We start from the raw sequence: 27,045 nt of genomic DNA on the forward strand, positions 1-27,045 counted from the left end.
ATAAAAGTATTTCTGGGTCATAATGGGCCTTTAATATTCTAAACTCAACACTTTATTTATATATGGCTGCACATCTCCAGAGGAATAAAAATCTATCTTAAGAAAAGTATTATCCTTTTATTTCATCATTTTATTACGGTATTATAAAGTACAGCATTAAATTGCTTTATTTGTACAGTAGAGACTTTCTGATTTTTTTTTATTTTATGCAAAATATGAATGAATCACCATAATGCCATCCTGTTTCCTTCTGAATAAATATTAATGTTGTACATTTTGTTTCATTTATCATTATAGATAAAAAAAATCCTTAGGCCAGATCATTATTAGGTCGGATAATTATTAGGGCAAAAAATCCTTTGGCTAGATTAAATTGCTTTATTTGTACAATAAATTTTCATTTACATTTCTGTTTTATTTTTTTTACAAAAATTAAATGAATTAGTCTGGAGGCATGCTGCTTTAACTAATTGTAAAAAAAAGTTATTATATCTATCAAATATTGGAATAACCAACCAAGGTTTCTTATTTGAAAAGTTCCTTATGGCCTAAGAATGGCTTGAATCTACGATCCTTTGATTGAAAACGTATATCTTGGCCACATAACCAAAGCCCCAATCCAATGTCTGTATATTTTCAAGATGAACATAGTCCTTTCATACCAAATAGTACTTGTTTTCAAAGATTTGAACGAAACTGACAGAGTAAAAAGATAGACTAATTTGCAAAGAAATCACAATCATGTTTCAATTTTCTTACAATGACACTTTTAGTTAAATCAGAAAAAATGCCGATTAACCAGGACTTGACAATTACATTGAATTGATGAAGACCATGATCTATTTCTGGAAAGCTGATCTCCATGTTGTGAAATATTATACCCCAATGTACTCAAAATTAAAACCAATTTTCTGAAAATTGAATTTTTTGTCTTGTAATTATAAAATGATATCAAGGGCATTATCCAAACTAACCAAACAATATATAAAATGCCTTTGAAAAAAATATAAATCATGCTATGTTTATCATGGGCAGATTAACATGATTGTTGGCATGTAACAATTAACTTCACAAAAACATAAGAAGTTTTAAAATATTTGCCCGTGTTCTGTACCACTATATTCAAAATTCGCAGTAACACATATGCATTTAAGCACTTCAAAATTAACAGCGGTTTAGAAATTTGTCTGAGTAAAAAGTTTCAACAACATAAAATATATATATCAACAACACATATGCATTTATATCTATAAATAGTAACACATATGCATTTAAATCTATAATTAGTAACAACATTTACAATATTGGGATATAAGTACTAAAATTCTATAAAATAAGCATCAACTATGATACAAAGTCCAATATTTACACAATTTTGCATAAGAAACAATATTATATACAGGTCAAGAAAGGTTTTGTTTCACAAAATCAATTCTTACAAAATTTACAGAATCACATTTTCTTCGAATGAGAAGCCCACACTTCCCTGCCCTTGTGTATTAAATTTTAAGTCACAAACTTATTGTACTTCCTAGTCTGAAATAATATTTCAAAGAACATGATCTGATTACAATTGTTTGAAAAACAAATATGCAGCCACAAAATTGTACAAAAGCAGTGAATGTAATGTCTCAAATAAACTAGAGAATCTTTAACTATAAGTATCTTTAACTATAATTATATATTGAAACAGATTTTCTTAATTACTGAATTTATCACACACAAAAATGTAAAGTAAATAAATGCATCACGCTAATTTTATGAAATTAACTGTTACACAATATTTTGATATGTTATCAACAGAAAATCACATGCTACTAGTGCTTTTTTTTCTTTATAAAACCACCCAAGTAAAAGAAAATTTTGAATGTAATACTTATTAGAAAGAATTGAAAAGGAAAGACACAGAAATAAAAACACAAAGAAATAATCAACTTCTTTTTACAAGTATATTAACACCGTTCTTACAATGCACTGTTTTATCTTTTTCCTATAATGAATTAGTACTGATTTATTTTGTAACTGTTAGCTACATTACCAATAGTTGTATCTAGGAAATGTGTAGCAAAAGGGAAGAATACATTAAACTCTTATATCAACATACTACTCAGAGTAATGCTGCTAATTTTGCTTTCATTTTAATTATTTTTATACAAATCTAAGACAAGTATAGGCTGTCACACTACAGCAACTTGAATGATTAACTTAAGATTTATTACAATAATCTACAATTCTTTCAAATTTTCTTCCAATGTCAATTTTATTCATAAACGATCATCTAAAATGATTCCATTTAAATACACTCCCCAATATAACACAGTCAATGACATTAGCTAGCCAATCACAATGCAGGACATAGCTATGTATGAGGATGAATTTTTATATGTGGACAAATTTAAGAGAGAAAAATGGTTTCAAATGCTTAAATAGAGGGATATAAAGAACTCCATAAAGAATGTCCAAAACCAGCATATTCAAAAAATGTTGATGGCCAGTAAAGTTGCAGATTTTAGACGATAAACACACAAGTGACAAGATGTACAGAATTTAAAAAAACTTTTCTCGTTGATAAATTTATCAACTACTCAAGGAGAATAAGATGATTTTAGATGCGTTGAAGTACAGATTTGATGAGTGATACACGAGGGACCAGATGTACGGAATGAAAAATTCTTCTGGCGATTCTTCCTCCACATACTTAAACTTTAGATCTGGAAATTTCTGAAATATACAAAAACAACTTTATTAATAATGGGAATAAACAGCATTTTGGGTATAAAGTCTGTATAATTGGTAAAAATCTTAATTATACAAAAACAGCTTTATTCATAATTGGAATTAACAGTTTTGGGGTGTTCAGCTATATTTAAAACTCTATAATTGGTAGATTTTTTTTTATCTATATAAAACTAATTATCAATTACATATGTATCCTCATTGAATATAAACTATAAACGATATTAACAGATTTATACTCCATCAAAAACGTTTTACGGTTAAGGTGATCAAGTGGGTATGGTGTTCTACTCTCAATATAAGAAGTGTTGTTTTTTTAGGTCATGATCACTTTTCCTAATATGACACCAGGCTTCAAGGTTATAAAACTTTTTCCAATGTAGTCTCAAATCTCAATATCTCAATATCTTCATTGGACAGTAAGCTGGTTTCTGACCAAACATATACCAGAGAACTTTGAGAATTTCTTTATAACCTCAGGGCTATATCTATTTGTAGAAATCAGCATCAATAGTGGTTCAAATTGCCTTCAAGCTTTCTTCATAATTCAATCTTAGATAAAGTCGGAAATATATAAATTAATATTTTTATTTCTAACAAGACTTTTACAAACCTTTAGGCGATCCCTCCTAAACTGCAGTGAACCTTGTTTTATCACTTCTAACACTTCTGTGGGCATTGGGTTTCCACCCATTTGTTCAAGCTTGCCTGAGAAATAGGCTAACACAGTATCAATGTTTGAAATAATGTCCTGAAATGTTGGATGAGTCCGAAACATGGCAAAAGAGTCTTTCTGATAGAGTAACGTGTATACAAGATTTGGGTTGTGATGAAGGTTTGCGGACAAACAAGAGTTTATGATTTCTAACACCATACGGATCACTTCCTCTAATACTGCTAGATCCTGCATCTGTGAAAATAATGACATATGATTAAGTTAATTAACTGACATCAATGGATATCTTTTGTTATAAATGTGTAAATATACATGTTTATCAAAGACCTGTTTGTAACTATGCTATTTTGGCAGGTCTTTTAATCATTGTATTGAAAAGTCATTTGACAGCTTAAGCTCAGGTACCCCCCTGTCCTTCCCCAACCCCCCCCCCCCCCCCTTTCTACACACATCTTCCATTACTTCATGCATAAACACTACTTAAAGAAAACTTTCCTTACACTATCTAGGTTTCTTCCTCAATCAAAAGAATTTAGAATCTCTATTAATTAATTTATACAAATATTTTTTTTTTAGTTTGATTGTGATGGAAGCTATAAGCTTAATGAAACACTCACGAATTCATTCCTGGTATCAACCAGTACTAAGCAATGAATGTAAAGTTTCTTGCTCAAGGAAACAACAGCTTGCCCCTGTCTGGGTTTGAACCCATGCAGTCCGCAATCCTTAAATTACTAATCTGATGCATTAACCACTCGGCCACATTGCCACTCTATTAGGATTCAAACCCACAGTGATGAGTCAGTTACCTCAATCATTCAATCATGGAGACCAAATCAATAAATGAGCCGCGTCATGACAAAACCAACACAATGGGTTTGTGACCAGCATGGATCAACACCAGCCTGCGCTTCTGCGCAGTCTGATCAGGATCCATGCTGTTTGCTTACCAACTCTATTACAAGTAGAGATACTGATAGCGAAAAGCATGGATCCTGATCAGACTGGGCGGATGTTGGTTTTGTCGTGACGCAGCTCATATTAGTCTTACAGAATCATTACAAATCATAGGAATTCTGTACATACATAATCTTCCTGCGTTTCCTCGTCGGAGTCGTCTGGTGTTTTCTCAGCAGATTGATGACTTTTCATGGCTGCCTGACGTATCTGATCAACTAACTTTGTATGTTTCTTACACAGCTGTGCAAACAAACTGAAACATTTCCAGTGCAATATATCATGTAAAGTTTATATTTCCAACACACATCACACCATTATTACTAATACACGAACCGGGCAGTTCAGTGAAATTTTATAGTACACGATATATGCACAGTATAAAAAAGGAATGGTAATACATGTTGAATAAATTTTTTTAGTGCACGAAATATGCATAGCATAAAAAAGGAATACTTATATATCATATGACATCAATAAACCATGGCATTAGGACGCCAGTTCTTTGCTCAATGTAGTTCATAATACTTTTATCTTTTTTTACCAGCATGAGATATTAATTTTATCTTGCTTTGTTATGTATTTATACATGGTTTAATGGTTATACGCCTTATAATTATCATACACAGTGACTCCTACCAGCTTGTGCAAATAATTTTTTTTCATTTCTAATAATATGTTTGTGTTCAAGATGGGAAGTAACGATACCTGCACAATTACCTGTACACTGACAATGGACAGATGAAACTTAAGAAATAATTACATTTATACTATGAGGATTACATTTATACTAGTATGAGGATTACATTTATACTATGAGGGTAAAGCTTTCAGAAATACCTGACTAGTCTCTGTGAAACATATTGGTGAAGATTTGTGAACTGTGAGGACATATTAGCCAATGCTGCCAAACAGTTGGTGTGTAAATACTTGTCCTGAAAAGCGATTCAGACACTCTGTCCTTACTATGTCATAAATCAAACACTCTGCCCTTACTATGTAATAAATCAAACACTCTGCCATTACTATGTCATAAATTAAACACTCTGCCATTACTATGTCATAAATCAAACACTCTGCCATTACTATGTCATAAATTAAACACTCTGCCATTACTATGTCATACATCAAACACTATACTATGTCATACATCAAACATTATGTCATAAATCAAACACTGCCCTTACTATGTCAGAACACTCTGTCCTAACTTTGTAATAAATCAAACACCCTACCCTTACAATGTCATAAATCATGCAATTTTCTGGTATTGGTTAAAATAAACAGAAACTTTAAAGCATAATGAAATCGTCTGTATAAAGATTAGAACAACAAATTTGATTTTTATCAGTTTCAGTTTAATCAATCTCACTTGTTACATACTTATATTGAGAAATATTCAAGAAATAAAATGAAAATTTCATTATTTTACATATTCTCATTGTAAAAACTTAAGTGTTCTTACTAGTGGGGTAATATAAGTATTTTTTCATATTTCTTATTCACTCTCTTAGTAAGAGATACAATGTATATGGCCAAATTACATCTGGGGATAATGAAAACATATTTTGGGGATGTGTATATTACAGGACACTGTCAGCAACAGATAACTTACCCTCATTCTTGTAATATTGAACTGTATAGTTCTGATCACCACTAAAATCAGAAGTCCACCTAGTGAAATCTCTGACATCGATCTCTCTTTAAACCATGGTACATTCTTTAATGCCTGAATTAATACAAATTTTAACAAAAATGCAAATCTTTACCTTTAAAACTGCTAAACTAAAACAAGATTAGCTTTTGCCATCAATATATAGCCAGGCCAGTCTGCATATCACAGTCTTACCACACTCTATACTAGTGTTAGCTTAATTTTTGCACTTTGATATTGAAATTCCTTAAATATTGCAATGACTGTTCCAAATAGGAAAGTATAGCAAATCCATTACATTAATTCAGCAGATTTTGAGCTAAATTAAAATGTATTCCAGTAATTAAAATCATTGCGAAAAATAAAATTTCAAGGAACTTCATTTTACTTTAAAAGTGTACCTAGCACATTTTTTTTGCAAAGTTTTACTTCGCACCGACAGCACATTTTTTTTTTTATGGTTAAGTTTTACATCACCAACACATTAGATGTCATTTTGCAACTTTTAAGCTTAACTGGCAAGGAATACCTCAGGTGCCATTCCTTGCATGACATTAGTCATCTGAGTAGAACCATGGATGTTCCATATATGCAAGCTGGATAGCTTTTTCATATTGAAGAACCCTTAGTCTCTTATGGGATTCCAACTAACAGCGGCAAGGGGCAAGTGGTTTGAAGTTAATAATCTTAACCATTCAGAATAGAAACTGGCTTTTAAATCAATTTATGAGAAGCTAGAATAAAGTTTAATCACATGGTTATTTGAGATTTACAATACTACACAAAGAAGAAACTTACAACTTCATGTACGGCTTTATTAAATACATCATCTTCGGACAAGACCAGTAGTATAATCAGAGCCATATATATATGGTGAGAATTCTTATCCTGTGCATGGTATAAAATCTTTAGTAATGGCATCACCTGAAAACACAAAATTTCCCAAAATCAATTACATGTATTTCGTCATAAGACAGTAGCTCCAGAATTACTTCAAGGGCCAGTAACTCCTTATTTTCTTCTTTAAAGGGCAGTAACTGTTTAATAATTGCATTATGAAGCTAGAAGGCAGTCACTCATTAATGTTGAATCATTCTGCACTAGCTAAGGTAATGGCAATCTAATGACATATTGTAGATGTTCAGTCTGATCAGGGGCAGTAACTCCTACACATTTTAAGACCACAAATTATGTAAAAAATATCTCATCTCACAGCTCATACTAATTCAAAGAAAGTTAGAAAGTTAAGAGAGTTACTTTCATTAAGCAACACAAATCCAATAGACTACACAAATCTTTTTCTTTCTTTATTACCTTAAGAAAAATATCATATGTGACACTATGCATGCAATTTGTAATCTCTGACAGAATTTGCTATTTGATTCACCATAATTCTATCCTAATCCAGTTAAAGAATAAGGGCAATTTCTGGATTAAAAAAAAAAATTTCAGGTATATTTATTCCTGTGACTATTAAATCCTCATGGCTAATATGAATTATTGGACTTCTACACTAGACTATTATTATTATTTTCTTTTAATGGTAACAGTTAACTTTTGTTTAATTTTTCATTAAAAACCAGCACCAATCTGGTGACATGTTCCTGTAAAGTTAAACATTCAGGTAAGATATAAAGGTTTCTTACCAACTGGTCAATATTTGTCCGTGACAATATGAAAGCTTTCATGTTAGGATTTCTGTGTATAAGAAGATAAAGTAATAATGTTGTCTGATCATCGCGGAGTGTCGTACACAATGTTTTATATAGTTCCATGAAGTCCATCTTGAACGTTATCTGAGCTACAGGGGTAGGTCCCGAAGATTGGTCTGAAAAAATATATATTATATTGATTTTTTTATTTAATCCTCCAAAATTTGTGATAATAATTGTCTGGGATAATCAGTATCAACTCAATAAATAGTAGCTGCAATAAAATCTTGCCAAAGCAACCAGTCTTAAAGGCTATCCTACACATCTGTACAGGCAAACCAAACTGTAAAGACAATTACCTGTTAATATTCAGAAATTTCCCTCAAATTAACAATGGACAGATTAAAGGTCAAATCAGAACAAATCCACTTCACAAGTTTAGTAGGACAGGGTCCATCCGTCAAAATTTTGGTTTGATTAGGTTTTATGTAGCAGAAAAACTGTGTAAAGTTCATATAACAATTTTCCAGCTTTCTGCTAGTAGCGTATTTCAGGCCAATAGGTAGCTAAGAAGAACCACTGACCTATAAGCTAGTTTATTACATCTGTTAATGAAAGAGCTAAAACAATACTGTAGAAACTTATTCAATGATAGGACAAATATCTTGTTTTTCCAAAATACAACAAAAAGAAATACAGTACAACTTCTGCACAGGAACACCCTCTGTGAGACCCAGATTTTGCTTGTTGATGAGAGGTGCTGCTTTAAAGAGGTTAATTAAATTGAGAGGTTGAATATATTGAGAGGTAAACTAATTTTAGAGTTTAAGATTATTGAGAGGTTAAATATATTGAGAGGTTAAATATATTGAGATGTTAAATAATTTGAGAGGTTAAGTTTACTGAGAGGTTGAATTTATTGAGAGGTTAATTATACTGAAAGGTTATATATATTTGAGAGGTTACTTTAATTGAGAGGTTAACTATTTTGAGAGGTGCTACTTGATGTGTGTACAAGTATTTAGAGGTTAAATATATTGAGGGTTAAATATAATGAAAGGTTAAATATATTGAGAAGTTAAATTTATTGTGAAGTTTTACTTTTGGATGATTTAGTACTGTTGCTGCACAGAGGTTATTGCTCTACAGGGGTTTTTATGCAGAGGTTGTACTGTGTTTCTTATTTGTTGCAAACTTGAAAGGATAATAGCTTTCCATAGCCATCTATCCTAATTTGCTATATTATGATTTGTTAATAAAAATAAAGGATTTATAGGCATTTTGTTTATGTTGTTTTTTTCTATTTCAGTAAAAATATAAAATATCTGCTTAAAGTACACTTCATTAGTAAGTTAATGCACATAATGTAATTCACTATCTACAGATACTTTAACCCATGTTTAAGGCTGAAATGAAAATTAATGGAAACTGAGAAAATAAAACTCATGTCTTACTAGGAAAATGAAATACAAGAAAAAGTAACAAAAGTTTTATATGATCATACATTCGCAGTAAAATCAATTCAACCCACAACAATAAAACTTAAACTATTTCCAAAAACTTAAACTATTTCCCATCAAATATATACTTTTAACCTTATTTACTATGCTTAAATAAAATTTAAAATACAACATGCTTACCACGTATAAATTTTTTCAAAAGGGTAGTAATATACACCTAAAAGTCTATATGGTGAAAGAGGGGGGAGGTGGGGAGCAAGGAAAGAATTCATTTGAGTGCGAATTGAATTTGTTGAATGCTAGTGGTCATAAAGTAAGACCTATGCTACAAGTATAGAGTCAAGTGAGCTAGTATATCTCATAATCTGCACAGTCCGGTCAGCCTCTCAATACAGATGGCCGCTCAAATTAAGATTTTTGATACCAACACCCCTTAATATAACAACAGACAATTCCAAATTCAAATCAGGCCAAGTCCATTTTATGCATGTAGCTTAATATTTCAAAATTCTTCAGAAAAAGGTACTAAACTGATGACAAAATGTTTATCTTTGGGTTAAACAAATGTTCAGAGGCGGTTCATCAAAGGACTGTCTATAAGAAACAAAAAAACTAAAATACTGAAAATTTAACTCAGTGTAAAAGTGAGATGGTGCTAGATAAACAGTTGAACTCATCATTATTTCACATAAACAGACTATGTTTAAGATAAACAGTTGAACTCATCATTATTTCACATAAACAGACTATGTTTAAGATAAACAGTTGAACTCATCATTATTTCACATAAACAGACTATGTTTAATTGCATTTGAAATTTTCCATTCAGTAATGTTTGTTGTTGTTTTTTTTGTAATATCCTCTTAATGGCAGACCTATCAAATATACCATTATTTAACATACACATTTTGTGACCAATGGGTTACATACAAAGCTACTTACTGTCCTCATCTGGATCTAGTAATAATATAATTTCATCTTAAATTTTGTCTTACAATTTTCAATAACATTCTATAACAAACCAGTGAGATATCAACTATATCACACAGTTTTAAGACTTTGATGAAATGTTTAAAATATATATCATATTGCATCGTCTTATAATCTTTGATGAGATACTAAAAATACACAAGTGATGAAATATACATCATATCACATTGTTTTATAATTTTTGATGAGATACTAAAAATACACCAGTGAAATATAAGTCATATCACATAGTTTGGAAAAATGCAAGTAATAATTTTGTTTCCTATTCTATACCTACAAAGATATTTGAAAAATTAACCTCATTTAGTGCCTCTGTTTGGTAATTTCCCATTAGTTTTAATGCAAAATCTATAGAATTTATTACCAGATAAAAAAAACAACAAAAAACATGAATTGTGTTTCTTTTGAGTAAATATTGACTATATTTTACGTCAAAGTGATTGTTTTTATGATATACTCTTGAAAATATCTAACAAGAGCGATCAGTAATCACATGTGTCGCCTCATGATGGCCAATTTCATGTTGGGACAATTTTTGTGACAGACAGACGGACAGTGCACAACTAGACTTGGTACTGATCATTCCTGTAAAGTTTGGATAAAATTGCACCAGTAGTTTATGAGGAGTAGTCCGGACAAGCTTTTGCGTATCTGGCAACACACAGAAAAAAAACACCTTTTTATCAAAGGGCCATAACTCGGCCAAAAATCATTCAACCGGAAAACCCATGCAATATGCGCAAAAACTTGAGCTACAGATCAATCCTGTAAAGTTTCATTGAAATTGCATGAGTGGTATAAGAGAAATAGTCCGGACAAACTTTAAAAATAAAAATTATTAAAGGGCCATAACTCTGACAAAAATCATTGAACCGGAAAATGCTGACAATATGCACAACTAGACTTGGTACTGATCATTCCTGTAAAGTTTGGATGAAATTGCACCAGTAGTTTATGAGGAGTAGTCCGGACAAGCTTTTGTGTATCTGGCATTACACAAAAAAAGAAACACCTATTTATCAAAGGGCCATAACTCGGCCAAAAATCCTTCAACCGGAAAACCCGTGTAATATGTACATATACTTGAGCTACCGATGAATCTTGTAAAGTTTAATTAAAATTGCATGAGTGGTATAAGAGGAGTAGTCCGGACAAATTTTAAAAATAAAAATTATTAAAGGGCCATAACTCTGACAAAAATCATTGAACCAGAAAATGCTGACAATATGCACAACTAGACTTGGTACTGATCATTCCTGTAAAGTTTGGATGAAATTGCACCAGTAGTTTATGAGGAGTAGTCCGGACAAGCTTTTGTGTATCTGGCAACACACAGACAAAGGAACCTTTTTATCAAAGGGCCATAACTCGGCCAAAAATCATTCAACCGGAAAACCCGTGCAATATGCGCAAGGACTTGAGCTACAGATCAATCCTGTAAAGTTTCATTGAAATTGCATTAGTGGTATAAGAGAAGTAGTCCGGACAAACTTTAAAATTAAAAATTATTAAAGGGCCATAACTCTGACAAAAATCATTGAACCGGAAAATGCTGACAATATGCACAACTAGACTTGGTACTGATCATTCCTGTAAAGTTTGGATGAAATTGCACCAGTAGTTTATGAGGAGTAGTCCGGACAAGTTTTGTGACGGACGGACAGACAGACAGACAGACAGACGGACAGACAGACGACGGAGAAGTGATCCCTATATGTCGCCACTACTCCGTAGAGGCGACACAAAAATCACCATTTTTCAGTGAAAAATATTCCATATTCACTCTATTTTAAATAATTCTATAGAAACTTTATATAAAGAAAAAATTCTCACTACCTGAAACCTTCAACATGAAGATCTACATAGTATATTTACCTTGTGAATTAGTGAACTGGAACAAAGCTTGTCTATATGGATTATTTAAAGCCCTGTCGCTGGTGCAGTGATTGGCTAACACCAACAAAAATAACAGACTCTGATTGGCTAATAAAGTCTCATTAAATTCTTCTTCCGGTTTTTTCTCGTTGGATGAGGAGCCAATACCTAGAGTTACCACTGACCATAGACTTGCTGAAATTATAATTGATCAGTAAAGCAATGAGAAAAGCTAGCATAAATGTTAGTCATATATTCTAGTAATATCAGATAATCTTCTGAGTAAAAAAAAGGGCTTGAAATGTGCATTATTTCAAAACAGCAGACTTGCTATCTTTAAGTTAGAATGCCTATGTTTCCAATTCATCCCAGATATTTAAACTAATTACTGAGCTATAAATTCAAATTTTCTTGATGTAAAATATATTTCAATTACGAAATAGAATTTCATACATTAGAATAATAACAGGAAATATATAATTTTTGGGGGTTTAAATTAAAGATTGCACCAACACAGTATAGGTCATATTCCAGCTTTCCTGGAGGAGATAGACCTCCTGTGGCCTTCTTTACATTATTTCTGGCACAAACAGGCACCTGAGTAGAACCACTGACATTCCGTAAGCTAGCTGGAGAGCTTTCTCTCACGAAAAGAGTCCAAAGATGCTTGCATGTCTCAAACCTACAGCAGTATGAGGCAAGAGGTTTGAAGTCAATGACTTAAACCACTCCGCCACAGTCACCTCTCAGGATACATATGATATTAAGAACCAAATTATACACCACTAAGTGTTAGTCTTTTTCTTTCCAGCACAAGAGGTGTAAAATTCACAAGTTAATCTTAGCATTAATACTGATCTTTAAGTTTCCTGAACTTGTTTACCCTGGATAAAATTTGGAAGAGAGTTTTTGTTTCTGATCGATACCAGCTAGGCTTAATATCCTTCAGTTTTCTATGATAATAAATCATCAATGAGACACTATATATATGATAATAAATTATCATTGATACACTATCTTAACTTACAAGCTAATGATGCAGTCATGCTTGCCAATGCCCCTACACCATCTGTCGTATTCTTATACAATTCACTTGGACATTTCTCTTGGTTAACATAGTTTCTCAACAATGACTTCACCATTAAACATGCATGGATAGAACTGTAAATGAAAAACATAACTCCTAGGTGAGATTCTTTCAAATTAACAAAATAATATTCAGCGATACAATTACAAAGCAGCAACTGATAAATTTTTTTACAGTAAAAATTGTAAAACCATAACAAAGTGTTACTCTGATGCTTGAGTGAGTAGAATAGCCCAACTGTTATTCAAACAATCCAGCTCAAGAATGTCAATGGATTTTAGTTTTGGAAGTCAATAAGTTATCCACAGGAACACTAATTCCATGATACATAAAAACACTTGATTTACATGTCAGACTAGTTATCTAATAATTGCTAGCTGTGAGGGGCAAGCAGCTTTTCCTTGAGCAAAAAACTTCACACTTAAAACTTACTACTGGTTGGTTCAAGGAACAGATTCGAGAATGTGTCTAAAAGCTTATAGCTTGCTACACACAAACTAACATAAATTCTGTTTAAACAACTAACAAATTCATCTTTTATCTGGTATAAAATTAATGCTACATGTAAAACAAAAAGAATCTTACCATTTGCCTTCCATCATGTATTTATATAGTGTAAATTTACTGGCAGGTTGTGGCTGGTACATCTGAACAGAGAGGAGGGTTAGTAAAGTATTCAATGCTTCCAGGTGTAGAGCATATGTGAACGTCCTGAAACAGATTACAACCTTTACAATTATATGTCAAAAACTATCCTTTACAATCATATGTCAAGAACTATCCTTTAAATTATATGTCAAGAACTATCCTTTAAATTATATGTCAAGAACTATCCTTTACAACTATCCTTTACAATCATATGTCAAGAGCTATCCTTTACAATAATAAGTCAAGACCTATGCTTTACAATCATACATCAAAAACTATCCTTTACAATTATAGTATTAGGTTTTTTAATTACAAAATATTAATGAAAATTAAGCAGGTAACAGTATGGAGCCAGGTCAGATGGCATGAATGTGCAAGATGGTCTGGTAATATTACAGTACAACCACCCTATAGAAAGCCCAACACGGTAAAATTGAAAATGTTGCAGTCTCCGTTTGATTGAGCCTGTTCATGGACAGTACTGTCAAGTGCAAACTACCGTCCATACCCCCTAGCATGGGCTTAAGCAGAAAAATTTAGAATTTTGAAACATCCGCAGATGTGATCATATGGCAGTTACACCTTTTTAGACAGAAAATGTTGGATGTTGCCCTAGAGGGGTTTAATTTACTGTGGGAAAAATTTGATACTGTTGTTGTCCTACAAAGGGCCACTCTGTGTAGGCTATACATTAAAATAAATCGTTATCACTGTAGTGAAAGCTGTAAAAGCAATATACTTACAACACGGGGACGTCAACAATAAGTTCTACCAATGCATTCATCAGCTCCTCACCAACTGAACATGTCAGCTCACAACAAGAGGAACCTGATAATAAAAAAACTAATGTATAGGTTGATTGTAAATTAAATCTTGCAAATTTCAATATGCATTTTTATATCTTAAGTATTATAAATGACTCTGGTGTACTCATTTTTAAGTCTGTTTGAGGAGGATAGAGAAACAAACAAAAATTTATTGATTGCTGGACTGGAAGAGGCCAATGCCTTTCTATTGACGTTTCAAATAATTGTTATTTTAAATGTCAGTGTAGCTGGTTAAAATTTCATTCCAGATGAACTTTTATTCCTTGTTATGCATGCCCATACTTCTGATACAAGATCAAATATCTCATTTTGCGCTATAATGTACATTGTATGAATAAACGACATTTCAATAAAACTGGAAAATAGTGTATATGTTTTTTATCAGATTAAATAATTATTACCATCTTTCTGTGGAGACAGGGCCTCAAACTGTTGTATGAGAAGGTCCTCACTAAGATGTTCCACAAGGTATTTACACACACTTCGTATGATAAACAATGCATTATACGTCTGCCATGTGAAAATGTTACTGGAAAGAAATGCAAGAAAAATCACAATAACAATGTCTGTGCAGAAAATATTTATTGAAATCATACACATAGCTCTACATGTATCTCGGTTCGTTTCATCATATTTTCATTTATCTTAACACATGGACAGTCATCCCCTTTGAAATATATCCAAAGAGTAAAAATAAAACAACAGTTGTTTCACAAAACTACAAAGAAATGACGTTACTCCTGAACTCACAAATGAGTAGAACTGGCAGAGATTTTTCCTAAGAGTTCACCTTTTCATCATGATGTAGACCTGTACAACCGTTACCTACTGGAACCAAATGTGATTAGCCTTTTCCACCAGAATAAAGCCTGGCCTACAGTCTGACCACACCCTATACTGTTGGTACCACACTCTTTACTGTTGGTACCACACTCTTTACTGTTGGTACCACACTCTATACTGTTGGTACCACACACTATACTGTTGGTACCACACTCTTTACTGTTGGTACCACACTCTTTACTGTTGGTACCACACTCTATACTGTTGTACACACTCTTTACTGTTGGTTCCACACTCTTTACTGTTGGTACCACTCTCTATACTGTTGGTACCACACACTATACTGTTGGTATCACACTCTTTACTGTTGGTACCACACTCTTTACTGTTGGTACCACACTCTATACTATTGGTACCACACTCTTTACTGTTGGTTCCACACTCTTTACTGTTGGTACCACACTCTATACTGTTGGTTCCACACTCTTTACTGTTGGTACCACACTCTATACTGTTGGTACCACACTCTTTACTGTTGGTACCACACTCTTTACTGTTGGTACCACACTCTTTACTGTTGGTACCACACTCTTTACGGTTGGTACCTTAATTTTTGTATGTTGGTATTTAAATCCCTTTTATTTTGAAATGGTCCAAAATTCAAAACAGGACAACTTTCACACTAATACAGCAGATCAAGATTTGAATATAAAGCAATCATTTAGACTTACTCTTTGGTTTCTGTGGAAGCTTTAAGCTCGGTACATCTGATGAGGAACGCCCTGATCAGGGAACCAAAGTTTCCCGTCTTACAGTTGTTTATTGCCAGATTCTTACATGTTAAAGCTGTGGATTCTTCCAACAGTTTACCATCAGAACTACAAGAATACAAAATAAATACTTTTATTATATAAAAGTAAATTTAATCTCTAAAATATATGCTAATCATGAAGTGCTAAAAATAAATATTATCCCTAAAATATATGCAAATCATGAAGTGCTAAAAATAAATTTTATCCCTAAACTAGAACTATCACTAAATGTGATTAATACCCCCACAAGTCTGCTTCGGAAATGAGGATGTTACTAGTAACAGAATACCTTGTAAAAGAATTGAAACATAGAGTTATGGTTGTGGGCAATTAAAGATAATTGTGGTTTATGTATGTTGCATTTCCTTTCAATGTGGTTGGCCATTGATGAAGTTTAATTGAATTACTCTGTAATAAGTCCAGAAAGACAAAGAAAAAGAACAAAGGGCAATAACTCTATAAATACTGAAGATAAAGTTATAGTTCTTGTGCACTGCACTTCCTCTTATTGTGCTTGACCATTGTATGAAGTTGTTTTGAATTACAACCAGTACGTTTTAAGTTATGCTTCGGACAAAAGAAAGCAATGGAAAAGTAACAAAGGGCAATAACTCTGTAATTAGTCAAGATGGAGTTATGGTTCTTGTGCACTGCACTTCCCCTTATTGTGCTTGACCATTGTATGAAGTTGTTTTGAATTCCAACCAGTAGTTTTAAAGCCATGCTCTGGACAAGGAAAAGAAACAAAGGGCAGTAACTCTGTAATAAGTCAAAATGGAGTTATGGTTCTTATGCACTGCACTTCCTCTCAATGTGCTGGACCATTGTATGAAGTTATAATGAATTCCAACAATTAGTCTTCAAGTTATGGTCCGGACAAAAGAAAGCAATGGAAAAGAAATAAAGGGCAATAACTCTGTAATTTCTTTAGATAGAGTTATGGTTCTTGTGCACTGCACTTCCCCTTATTGTGTTTGACAATTGTATGAAGTTGTTTTGAATTCCAACCAGTAGTTTTCAAGTTATGCCACGGACAAGGAAAAGTAACAAAGGGCAATAACTCTGTAATTAGTCAAGATAGAGTTATGTTTCTTATGCACTGCACTTCCTCTCAATGTGCTTGACCATTGTATGTAGTTATATTGAATTCCAACCATTAGTCTTCAAGTTATGCTCCGGACAAAAAAAAAGAAGGCAATTGAAAAGCAACAAAGGGCAATAACTCTGTAACTACTTTAGATAGAGTTATGGTTCTTGTGCACTGCACTTCCCCTTATTGTGTTTGACAATTGTATGAAGTTGTTTTGAATTCCAACCAGTAGTTTTCAAGTTATGCCACGGACAAGGAAAAGTAACAAAGGGCAATAACTCTGTAATTAGTCAAGATAGAGTTATGTTTCTTATATACTGCACTTCCTCTCAATGTGCTTGACCATTGTATGTAGTTATATTGAATTCCAACCATTAGTCTTCAAGTTATGCTCCGGACAAAAAAAAGAAGGCAATTGAAAAGCAACAAAGGGCAATAACTCTGTAATTACTTTAGATAGAGTTATGGTTCTTGTGCATTGCACTTCCCCTTATTGTGTTTGACAATTGTATGAAGTTGTTTTGAATTCCAACCAGTAGTTTTCGAGTTATGCCACGGACAAGGAAAAGTTACAACGGGCAATAACTCTGTAATGAGTCAAGATAGAGTTATGTTTCTTACGCACTGCACTTCCTCTCAATGTGCTTGACCATTGTATGTAGTTATATTGAATTCCAACCATTAGTCTTCAAGTTATGCTCCGGACAAGGAAAATGCAACGAACAAAAAAAAAGCAATGGAAAAGCAACAAAGGGCAATAACTCTGTAATTACTTTAGATAGAGTTATGGTTCTTGGGCACTGCACTTCCCCTTATTGTGTTTGACAATTGTATGAAGTTGTTTTGAATTCCAACCAGTAGTTTTCAAGTTATGCCCCGGACAAGGAAAAGTAACAAAGGGCAATAACTCTGTAATTAGTCAAGATAGAGTTATGGTTCTTGTGCACTGCACTTCCTCTCAATGTGCTTGACCATTGTATGTAGTTATATTGAATTCCAACCATTAGTTTTCAAGTTATGCTCCGGACAAGGAAAATGCAACGGACGTCTGGACCGACCGACCGACCAACCGACCGACCACCGGGTGACTCCTATATACCCCCCCAAACTTCGTTTTTGGGGGTATAAATATATGCAAATCATGAAGCGCTAATATGATTCAGCAGAATAGAAAAACCTGTATTATGTTAATGACAAATACAGTACTATATGTGTAAGTACTGAACTAATTGTTCTTGTTTGTTCCCATTTTAGCTGTGTATTACATAGCATTTGAAAAATGGACCAGGACTACTTAGGGTGAAGTCTATTTTGAAAAAATTACATATTCATCTGTCATTAATGAATTTTATTTCTTTATTTTGATATGCTGAAATCGTTGAACAGGCTGCTACAAATTCAAAGCAGGGTTTGATCCAATTTCACAATCAGGTTTCATGGTCCACCTGACATACAAATACAGGGTCACAGGCTTGACCTTCAGCTTCTACAACTTAAACTACTAACTTACAAAAATAAAAACATATATACTTAAGCCGCAACACGACAAAACCAACGTAATGCGTTTTCGACCAGCATGGATCCAGACCAGCCTGCGCATCAACGCAGTCTGATCAGGATTCATGCTGTTCGCTTACCAACCCTATTACAAGTAGAGAAACTGATAGCAAACAGCATGGATCCTAATCAGACTGTGCGAATGCACAGGCTGGTCTGGATCCATGCTGGTCGCAAACCCATAACGTTGGTTTTGTCATGACGCGGCTCAATTATTATAAAATAGAGAACTTACCTATTTATAGGTATAAGGAAAGTGTATGACAACAGCTGGTTCCAGAATGGATCTTGAGGTGAAATGGACTCGGAACCGGCAAATCTGATCAGATATGGATTGGTGGCTAAATCACTGAAACTGCTACTGTTAGCCCCCATCTACAAGATAAAATGAACAATGTATTAAAACAAAATAAAATACAGATTTAAGTAATTTTTATAATGAAATCATTAGGTTCCGTTGTTTTAGCAACTTTAGATAATATGATCATTTTATACTTGTCACAATATGCACTATTATAGGCACAGGCTCACCTATTGTGCTTTTAATAAATTTCTAAGACAAGTTGTCATGGTAATCAATTTATACAAATCTCCGAAGCGATTTAAAATCAATTTAATTTAATATGGTTGGACAAAGTAGATATCACATTTAAAAGATAACATTAATTTTTTTTAGGTCAGTGATAAAAATCTAGAAATACAATGTTAAACTGGACATACAAAAACAAACAATTTACATATTTGTTTGTTTGTTTGTTTCATTTTACGCCTTTTCCCAACAGTATTTCAGTCATATAGGCGGGTAGTTTCCTAACCATCGTTCCTGGAGAGTTACACCAGTACTAGACTACCTTCCTCTGAGCTAAACTACCAAAGCATCTCCCGGGGATCGAACCCACGCCAGAGAGGTAACTGGATTAGAAGTCATCGACTCTAACCCCTCAACCACAGAGGCTGTAACAATTTACATATGTATATACTGAAGTCAAAATTTTCATGGACAGAACACTTTACAAGACTTGGACCCCTATGATCAATTTTGGGTAGAGCTGTCATTGATAGTAACAATATTGATGTATTGCTGACATTTTTTTGTTGACCAATAATTCATACACATTTTAAAAAAATCTATAATTTTTACTTATCAATAAAATGTCTAGAAGTTATGACAATTCACCCAAAACATGTACAGAAGCAGATGTCCATGTCTAAAACTATGCTGTTCCAAACGGACATAAATTTCAAAGCAGTGATGAGAAAAAAATCATGTTTTCTGTATTTGTATTTATAAACAAGCCAAGTCATAATAATTAAATTTCATGAACAAATAAATATATTTTACTGAAATAATTTAAATAGGCACGAAAATCCAGAGATCAAAAATTCCACTTGTCCGCTGGTAATTACAAGGAGAATTAAAGAGAACTTGATGCAGGATGAATAGAAAAATGTTGTCTGCACATTGGATTTAGAAGCTTCTCGTCCCGCAGGACAAGTGACTCTGAAAAAAATTTCAATGACTGTCAGAATTATAGACAAGACAGGACTTTAAGTAATTATACATAGTATATATATATATAATATTTTATTGTTAATATATTGGTGTATCATCAATATTTGGTTTTAACATATTATTTTTGTCACATAAGAAAATATTTAAATAAATTACATTTACAACAAGCAATACTAAAAAGGATTAGACGGGAAGCAACTTAATTTAATAGTGAGGTTGAAGAGCAGGCCCGAAGAGAGCTTTACAGTAACGCAAGACAAGTACCTGCTAGATAATGATGGTTTTAAAAACTTTTGCCAGAAGTACTACAAAATTATGGGAAATTGACACATCACAACTTTTCGAATTACAAGAAAACAATAAAAGCCGAGGAATTCTGATTGAAAACATATGCGTTGACTAGTCTGCTACGCACTTCTATGAGAACAATAATAGGACAGGGAACCAGAATAAATAAAATACTGAATGGCAGTTTTATTAAAACGAAAATGTAAAATATGGTGTAGAGTGAATTGCAGGGCCGAAAGTGTGCAGTTCTAAGTGTTTTGAAAACATAAAATGTGTTAAATTATACTATAATTCCTGTCAAAGAGCTGGCTTTGAGGCTTTGCCTTACTGATATTGGGTCTCACTAAAAAGCGTCCCGAAGAAATTTAGCGTCCTGAAGCGTCCCGAAGCATTATTGTTAATTTAAACAGTCAGAAGGGTTATATTTATTGTAAATAATGTCTATTATTATGTATTGAGGTATTTGTGGTAGAAAAAAGTAATCTTACTTATCTTTTTTTTTCTATTTATATAAAAAACTAACATACCTTCGACTCCAGTTCACTTGCTCAAAAACCACCGTATACCGACAAAGCGTTTTATCTAAACCAAAATTATTTTGAAATACTTCGTAATTTTAGTTAATGAAATAGTAATGTAAGTAACAATAGCGAGAAACAAGAGCTGTCCGTAAGACAGCGCGCTCGACTTTTTTATTGCTTGCCAATAAAAAAAGTTTTTGCAGTAAAAGGCAATACAAGAATCTCTGTATTTTTAAAGTGAACTAGTTGTTTGATACCCTTGAATATTACAGCAATGTTTATATGACATAATTTATGGTAAAGTGAACAAGTGGATAGGAATGAATTTTTTTAGATTTTTTAAGTTTTTTAGTGCTTGCCTATAATACAAAACATTGACAGTTAAGGGCCATAATTCAAATAAAATCTTTGACAGAATTACCTTCTCCTGGACATGTTTGGGAATCATGATTGTAAACAAGTATTCCAACTTTCAAATTAATATCTCAAACAGTTCAGTCAAAAAGTGGACTGGTACTAAAAACTTAACCAAGATTCTAAGTCGATAAAAGGCCTTAATTTTTAAAACAAATCCTTGACAGAGTTACCTTCTCTTGCGTACAGATTGGGGTAATGATGTGAAATAGCATTAAAAGTTTCAAAGCAATATCTCAAAGGGTTAAGGCAATAAGTGGATTTTACCCATATTCAATGTATTTTCTAAGTCAAAAAGGGGCATAATTCTGTCAAAAACCTTGACAGAGTTATGTCCTCTTGTCTGTTGATGAACGTCGTGATGGTAAACAAGTATGGTCAGTTTCAAAGCAATACCTCCAATGGTTTTGAAATAAAGTGAGGTGGTACAAAAAACTTAACCAAGCTCAATACACTTTCTAAGTCAAAAAAGGGCCATAATTCTGTCAAAAACCTTGACAGAGTTATGTACTCTTGTCTGTAGATGGAGGTTATGATGGTGAACAAGTATGGTAAGTTTCAAAGCCATACTTGTAATACTTCTGAAATAAAGTGGGGTGGTACGAAAAACTTAACCAAGGTGTGACGCCAACGCCGACGCCGACGCCAACGCCGACGCCGACGCCGACGCCGGGGCGAGTAGGATAGCTCCCCTTTTCATAGAAAAGTCGAGCTAAAAATGTTTTCCATACATAAAATCATCTTTATAGCGCCCGAAATCGTACATCTATCCATGCATAGTTCAAGTCGCGTACTGACTAACATAGCGTCCCGAAACGTATTCATGATTTTTATTTTTATCTAAGCAAAGATAAATCGTAATTAAGTTCTTTTACAATATGTGTAAGTGACATAAAGAAGGAAATAAACATTTCATCCACAAAATATTATTATACAGCGCGAAAACTGACGTTTCCGATGTTGCGCTAACAAAGCGTCCCGAAGAAATTTAGCGTCCCGAAATGTCATGAAGCGTCCCGAAGCATTAATTTTAATTTAAACAGTCAGAAGGGTTATATTTATTGTAAATAATGTATATTATTATGTATTGAGGTATTTGTGGTAGAAAAAAGTAATCTTACTTATCTTTTTTTTTCAATTTATATAAAAAACTAACATACCTTCGACTCCAGTTCACTTGCTCAAAAACCACCGCATACCGACATGTATGGAAAACATTTCTCTCGCTATTGTTACTTACCTTACTATTTCATTAACTAAAATTACGAAGTATTTCAAAATAATTTTGGTTCAGATAAACATTAAACCTTCCGGACGCTTTGTCGGTATACGGTGGTTTTTGAGCAAGTGAACTGGAGTCGAAGGTATGTTTGTTTTTTATATAAATAGAAAAAAATGATAAGAAGGATTTTTTTTTTCTACCATGAATACCTCAATACATAATAATATACATTATTTACAATATATATAACCATTCTGACTGTTTAAATTAAAATTAATGCTTCAGGACGCTTCATGACATTTCGGGACGCTAAATTCTTCGGGACGCTTTGTTAGCCCAACATGGGAAACGTCAGTTTTCGCGCTGTAAAATAATATTTTGTGGATGAAATGTTTATTTCCTTTTTAATGTCACTTACACATATCATAAAAGAACTTAATTACGATTTATCTTTGCTTAGATAAAAATAAAAACCATGAATACGTTTCGGGACGCTATGTTAGTCAGTTAGCAACTTGAACTATGCGTGGATAGATGTACGATTTCGGGCGCTATAAAGATAATTTTATGTATGGAAAACATTTTTTCTCGCTATTGTTACTTACATTACTATTTCATTAACTAAAATTACAAAGTATTTCAAAATAATTTTGGTTTAGATAAACATTAAACCTTCCGGACGCTTTGTCGGTATACGGTGGTTTTTGAGCAAGTGAACTGGAGTCGAAGGTATGTTAGTTTTTTTTTATATAAATAGAAAAAATGATAAGTAAGATTATTTTTTTCTACCATAAATACCTCAATACATAATAATATACATTATTTACAATAAATATAACCCTTCTGACTGTTTAAATTAACAATAATGCTTCGGGACGCTTCGGGACACTAAATTTCTTCGGGACGCTTTTTAGTGAGACCGCTGATATTATAGTGGAACCCCATTGTATCGTGCTATTCATTGTATCGATCTATTTACAAATCTTTCGATTTTTTTGCAAAATGCACTAGCTTCTGATTGCTAACATTTATGACAGTGTCACGAAATTCTTTCGCATTTGTTTCGAGCCGAAAAAATGACCAAAAACATGTTTCCAATACCGTCAGACTTTGTAGATAATAAATAGACTTATAAATAGTGTGTTCTTATTAAAATCACATTTCTGTCTGTTGAAAGTTCCTAAATTTATGCTGACATTTTAAAACAGACATCTTTGATTCTAATTGACTGAAAAATCTAGCATAAAGATGGGTCAGGCTTCCCAAACTTTGACTAACTGAGCGATTCTCACAATGCATCGATATAATGGCATGACCTAATTCTTCAACCTGTTTGACATATCTGTAAATAATCCTATATTCCAAAGCTAAAAACTATATATCAGTGATGTTTGCCATGTAATATTTATGACAAAAGAATCAAAATAAATGATACAAAATAAAGATTCAGGGAAATTTAATGTTTTTAACTGCAGTTGTGATTTATGGGTTAATAGATCGATACAACGGGGTTCCAGGCTAAGTCATTAAGTGCAAGCTAAGGGAAAGGAGTTGTGTCATTTGTTGACGAACGCTGTTGTGTTTCATCTTACATTGAAAAATATGTAGATACCGAGCCATTTTAGATACATTAATATAATTTAATCATTAAAAAAATCATGCAGATAGAAATCTACATTACAGATAGAAAAAATAAAGGAAGTGGCTAGCCGTACGGGCCCGTACGGCTAGCCAAAAGTTCTAGCCGTACGTGAGTCACGTACGACTAGCCTGGACACACTGTATTGGCTAGCCGTACGGCACTTTTCAAAATTATATGGAAGTCGAAAATGCATATGTTATTTTGTGTCCTTAAACGACGATTTTAATCAAATCTCCGCATTTGTCCTAGTGTGTTCACTTTAATAAAGATGCTCCGCAATTTTGAAAAAAAAAATACGAGTAAGCGTTATATAATCTATCTTAATAAGATAAAGTGTCAAAGAAGTTCATGTTATAACATCCTTAATTTTCATGCTAATGATTTGTTTGAAAGATGAATTGTTAAATCTGTTAATTAAGCACACGGATCGAATTAATAATGATCGGAGGCAGGGTCTTTCAAATAGAATCTATTTGAAAGACCCTGTCGGAGGGGAATAAATAAATAAATAAAAAGAAAGTATAAAAAAACGTTGAAAAGGAAAAATAATTTAATAATGCAAACTTTCCTTAATGATGGACGGTGGACAAACTTTTATACCGTCGGTAATTGACGTAATTATCAGAACCCAACAACAATTATTTTCGGTGTTTTTTGTTTGTTTGTTGTTGTTGTTTTTTTTTTCAATTTAGAAACTAAACTTAATGAAACAAAAAAGGATTATTATCAAAATTTGTAAACTATTTCAATTGATGTTATTTAAATGCAACCAAACGCTATTTTTTCTCGAATGACAGACTATTCTCTCCCTAACCAGTTCCTCCCCTGACGGTTCTCTCCCAAATTTGAAATATGCAGACAGTTCTCCCCCAATTTTATTTTTTTAAGTTATTATTTTAGTTTCGACTTAATTCAATAATATTTCTCAATGAAGACTATTAAAAGAATGTGTTTGATATTAAGTGCATTTTATGTTTTATGTTTATCTGAAAAGTGTTTGTAAATTTAACACCTTTTTCAGGTATTTTAATCCTATCAACACCTTCATTGTGAGAGATTAAGATAACTGGCCAGTGACTGATATACACCTGTAATTATGTAAACGTCTAGTGATATTCATTTTTTTGTTATATAGAGAATAACATGGTAACAAGTATATTCTAGAAAATAAATAAGCATTTCACATTTACTTTTATACTAAATTGATTAAAGAACATCACTCTAGTCTTTCACATGAAGTAATATTTAGAACCAAATAATTAATAAAAATACTTACTCGTCAACACCTTTTCACAGCTATTTTAATCTAATCAACACCTTGACTCTTGAGTAATGAATAAACACCTCAATTATCTCTGACAGCAAACTTAATGCACTATGTATTTAACACCTTTCTTCATTATACAAAACTTCAAAAGTTTTGAAATTTAGGTATTGAAATGCATTAATCAGTTTTAAGAGATCTAATTAAAAAAAACAACAGAATAATAAATAAATATGCTTAAAATATTTTCTTTTCTATTAAATCTATATCAATTAGTAATAATACCTATTTATTAAACATCTAAATACTTTGATAATATATGTTTCTTTCTCTTATTTATATCAGTAATAATTTATCCATTTATAAAACATCTAAACACTTCAATAAAATATTTTTTTATTAATTTATATCAATTAATATTGAACTTACCCATTTGTCTAACATCTAAATACTTCAGTACAATATTTTTTCCCTCTAGTTTATATTAATAATTAATAAACATACCCATTCATCTAGACACTTCATATCAATAAATATTAAACTAACCATTTATGTAACATCTATATACTCCAATACTAATGCATTAATAAAATTAAAAATGGGGAGGAACCGTCTGCTTATTTGCAAATATGCAGACAGTTCTCCCCCAAAATAGGGAGAGAATCGTCAGGGAGGAAACGTCATGGGAGGAACTGGTAAGGGAGAGAATAGTCTGACTACCTTTTTTCTCGACGTCTTGAGATGACAAAGTACATTCTTTATTGTAGCCAACACGTCGATTAATCTCTAAAAAGTAAACATTCTTGACTAAAATCCTCGCTTAAAGTCATAATTAACATATGCACTTTCGCCTTCCATATATTCTTGAAAAGTGCCGTACGGCTAGCCAATACAGTGTGTCCTGGCTAGTCGTACGTGACTCACGTACGGCTAGAACTTTTGGCTAGCCGTACGGGCCCAAAAATAAAATTAAGATCAATATTTGTCATTTGATATTGATACATCATCGATATGATTTGCATCGAATGAACAACAGCTCTAATTTTGGGACAACTCTTACTGGCTTAGTCTTTGGCAGGCAGGTTTAGAACTCACAGAATCAGAGATTCAACCAAAACTTCTTGAATACATTTTATGGATGATGACACCCCACCCACAAAATAACAACTGTGAAACAATTGATTTAAAGGTATTTGCCTTTGTTATCTATGTTAATGTATCTTTTCTAATGAGCAGTAATAAAAGAAGCAATAAACTGTAGCCTGTTCTTGTATTATTTTAGTTTCATGTCTGAAATAATGAAGAAAAACAAATTATGTCAAAAATTTGACAGTCGGAAAACACGTCGCAGCTGAAGAGTATTTCCGGTTAACTTCT

General features: G+C 32.7%; 1 protein-coding gene across 2 annotated transcripts; it reads right to left on the reverse strand.

Annotated features, from left to right (window-relative positions):
- On the reverse strand, positions 1-27,045 carry LOC132760428 (dymeclin-like). Of its 2 annotated transcripts, XM_060752406.1 has the most exons (16): positions 26,866-27,045; positions 19,040-19,179; positions 16,077-16,223; positions 14,964-15,091; positions 14,479-14,563; positions 13,673-13,798; positions 13,028-13,161; positions 12,001-12,195; positions 10,078-10,092; positions 7,670-7,851; positions 6,822-6,947; positions 5,985-6,098; positions 5,210-5,304; positions 4,499-4,625; positions 3,350-3,646; positions 1-2,721 (listed from the first exon to the last, which is right to left on the reverse strand). In XM_060752406.1, exons 2-16 carry the CDS (start codon positions 19,177-19,179, stop codon positions 2,578-2,580), a joined length of 2,055 nt encoding a protein of 684 aa, XP_060608389.1. In that variant the 5' UTR covers positions 26,866-27,045; the 3' UTR covers positions 1-2,577. The 2 variants fall into 2 exon arrangements, with proteins under 2 accessions (XP_060608389.1, XP_060608390.1); XM_060752407.1 differs by lacking the exon at positions 10,078-10,092 and having other exon boundaries at positions 26,866-27,044.

The sequence above is a fragment of the Ruditapes philippinarum genome, unplaced genomic scaffold, assembly GCF_026571515.1.
Source record: "Ruditapes philippinarum isolate M1 unplaced genomic scaffold, ASM2657151v2 ctg797_1_1_1_1, whole genome shotgun sequence".
Lineage (NCBI taxonomy): Eukaryota > Metazoa > Mollusca > Bivalvia > Venerida > Veneridae > Ruditapes > Ruditapes philippinarum.